At 46.1% G+C, this 3428-nt stretch overlaps 1 protein-coding gene across 1 annotated transcript in view; it reads left to right on the top strand.

Moving 5' to 3' along the window:
- plpp3 (phospholipid phosphatase 3) overlaps positions 1-3199 on the top strand; it is a 20207-nt gene extending 17008 nt beyond the window's left edge. The window contains 3 exon segments of the mRNA XM_068592792.1: positions 1794-1810; positions 2985-3096; positions 3098-3199. Coding sequence (XP_068448893.1) covers positions 1794-1810; positions 2985-3096; positions 3098-3115 — 147 coding nt within the window. The 3' untranslated portion in view covers positions 3116-3199.
- Positions 3200-3428: the final 229 nt, after the last annotated feature.

Raw genomic sequence — 3428 nt, 5'->3', positions numbered from 1 at the left:
GAGAAGAGAGAGAGAGAGGAGAGAGAGATGTTAATAAAGATGTTTTTCTCGGGGTTCATTGTCACGGCGGGTTTTGGAGGTCGAGGGGACTCGAACACACACTCTGAGGGGGAAACTCGTGTCCGAGCAGGAAGTCTTCTTTTATCTCTTAACACACACACACACACACACACACACACACACACACACACACACACACACACACACACACACATACATGTCCTAAATATGTATTTATATGTGCAACTCCAGCATTTAACACTGCAGGGAGTCAGAGGAGTCCATTTTTAGTGGCTTAATACTCAAAGAAAAAAACATGTTTTATATTATATGTCCTTCTGGGATCAAAGAGTTCTTCATTTTAGAGATAAAACCACAACCAAATTGTCCAGGAAAAGATTAAAAAGTCACACATTTGATCTCAGAGAACTTCCCTTTTATTTATTTCGGCCTAAAAGACTGATTTCATAAGGAGTTTTTCTCCTCGTAAAACTATATATATATATATATATATATATATATATATATATATATATATTAACCCTTCATATCCCCCCACAAGCCGTCATAATGAGAGTTAGCGTGCAACACTTTCTCAGAAGCGTGTCGGCGTCTCTAACCCGCACACACATTGTCGGGCTGCATCTATATTCACATTCATAATTGCGGGTTGCATGTGCGTGCTAACAAACACAAAGGGGGCGGGGCCTCGTGGAATAATGAGCAGTTTTTTTTCAGACCTCTCCAGTTCCTGCGAGTGCTCTCACTTCCCTGTGTGGACTCAGCTGCTCTGCGTGTCGCTGACATTTGAGCGCAGGACGTTAGAGGCGCTGAGTCGGCATCTCGCAGCACAAAAGGCTTCGTGTGTGCGTGGTGTGTGCGTGTGTGTGTGTGTGTGTGTAGCGTGAACAGGAAGCGGTGCGGCCCCGCGATAAGCCTTCGGGGGGGGGCCGGCGGGTTGGAGAGGCCGGGCCCCGTGCCGTCTTTCGGTCCCGCCGGAGCATCCTGGTGGGAAACGAGGAGCCGAGAGGGAAAAGTTTCCCACGACGGCCCTCCAGCTCCTCAGAGGACGGGTCACAGGTCACATGATCGCCCGCGTAGAGACCGCAGATAAGCGGCGAGGACAAAAGAGCGCCTCTCTAAAAGCGCCGAGTGTGTCGCGGGTCGAGGTTTTCCACACGCGTGATGTCATCCGCCGGTCCAAAAGGTCGCCAGCGAAGGTCGAGCTCACGGTCCGGAAGAGAACGTCTTTGTGTGGAGCGGACCGCACGCCGAAGTTTATCTAGTTTATGTAAAGTTTATCTCGTGGTGGCGTCTCATGGTCACACGGACTGCAGTGTGATGAGGTCGAGCGTTGAGCTTCTTTTACTGAAAAAAACAACCAAAAATAAATATTTTCCAAGGTTTTCTTTCTTGAAAATATCACATTTTAATCTCAGAGTTTTTCCAGATGTTTTTTCTTCACCACTTTAAAGTCTTTAAAGAATGTTTAATGGGACATTTATGGACTCTAATCTCAGAGAATTTATGATTTATTTACTCGCAAAATTTATGTATTTTTATCTCAGAATATTTAAGTTTTTTTCTCGTAAATTTTAGCACTTTCAGAGAATTTCTTCTTTTTTTAAAAATAATAAAATATATAACTTTAATAATAATAATAATGCATTTTATTTATAAAGTGCTCAAAGGTCACTTTACATAAGAGTTTAAAATATCCTAAGAGATAAAACAATAAAACAAAAATGATAAAGTAAAGTTATAAATTCTGTGATACTTTCTCCTGCATTCAGAGCGACATCCTCCTCACGTACGTTGGTGTGAACGCATTAAACCAAATGCATTCTGGGTCTTTTGACCTTTTAAATTCACCACGTTAATCTCACAGAATATCAGATTTTTTTTTTAAAACTTTAAATTTAAGACTTCATGATCTCAATTTTTGGCAGCGCTCTCTCGTAAATTCACCGCTTTAATCCCAGAGGACATCGGCGCTCACACACACACACACACACACACACACACACACACACACACACACACACACACACACACACACACGCAGCACTTGTTTGCTCACGGTCCTGACCCGTGGAAGTGGAAGCGGTAATCCACTCTCACGACGGTTTAGTTTCCACTTCCTCGCCCGTTTTGTTCCTGTCTGGACATGATGATGTCATCGGGATCCCGCCCCTGTTTGCCGTCATGCGAGAGCGGATTAAAAAGGTTCACTGGAGGCAGTCTGTTTATTGTGAGAGCGACAGTAAGATCACTTCCTCCCCGCCGCTCGCACAGCGAGGTGACGATGATGATGATAAAGATGAGGGAGGGGACGGTGATGTCATCGTGAAGTCAATGCTGCGTTCGACAGCTCGCGGCTCCCCTGCAGAGACGCTCAGCGAAGAAGAAGGAGGAGGAGGAGGAGGAGGAGGAGGAGGGAGGAAGAGGAGAAAGAGGAGGAGGAGGAGGAGGAGAAGAAGAAGAAGAAGAAGAAGAAGAAGAAGAAGAAGAAGAAGAAGAAGAAAAGACTCATTGTGTGTTCCTTTAATTTGCCTTCGGGAACGCAAATCAGGGATGCAAATCGCGATAACCTCGAGAAGTTGATTTGCATTAAAACTGAACACACACACACACACACACACACACACACACACACCACACACCTGATGATGGACTCATTACAGAAAAACTGAGGACACCTGCGCTCTTGTCGTTACTCTCGTTGCTTCTTTTTGATGCCGTTGTGATGAAAAAAAAAGACAATTAATCAAGAAAATAATCATCTTTATTTTTTTTCTTCTTGTGTGTGAAACACAAAGTCCTTTCTTCAGCAGCGATACAAGAAGGTCCAGGACTCTTGAAAAACACATCGATTCTCCGGGTTTCTACTCGATTAGAAACCAAGGTTTTGGGGGGTGCGTCCCCCATTCTCTCTCTCTCCGCCTGTCCTCCTCACCTGTCTCCTTCTCCTCCTCCTCCTCCAGGTGTTCTACGTGGTCGGACCTGTTCAAGCCCAGGGTGAAGCCGGCCACGCCCCCGCCCTCCCCCATCAAGAAGGAGCTGCTGCCTTCGTCCGACATCATCGAGAGGAACAACCCACCACAACATGGTGTGAGAGAGAGAGAGAGGGAAGGAGAGAGGGAGCGAGAGAGAGAGAGAGAGAGAGAGAGAGAGAGGCCCGCCACTTCCTCCTGTGGACTCGAGGGAGCCGGTCCGCTGCTCGCCTCCCATCGGGACACTAGAATGTAGCGACCGAGAGACTGTAGCTGCTCCTCAAACGGCGTCCTCCCTCCCTTGTGTATTTTTTTGTATTTTGTTGTTTGTTGTTTGTTGTTGTTTTTTTGCGGCGCCCAGCGAGGCGCTTCCTTTGGGATTTTGAGACTTGCACAGCAGACGCCACCACTGTCGCTATCCAGACGTATTATTTA

This window comes from Clinocottus analis, unplaced genomic scaffold (assembly GCF_023055335.1).
Source record: "Clinocottus analis isolate CAN_PGR_092001 unplaced genomic scaffold, fCliAna1.0.p SCAF_28, whole genome shotgun sequence".
In the NCBI taxonomy this organism is placed as follows: Eukaryota; Metazoa; Chordata; class Actinopteri; order Perciformes; family Cottidae; genus Clinocottus; species Clinocottus analis.
This window is presented reverse-complemented; position numbering and strand designations above follow the sequence as displayed.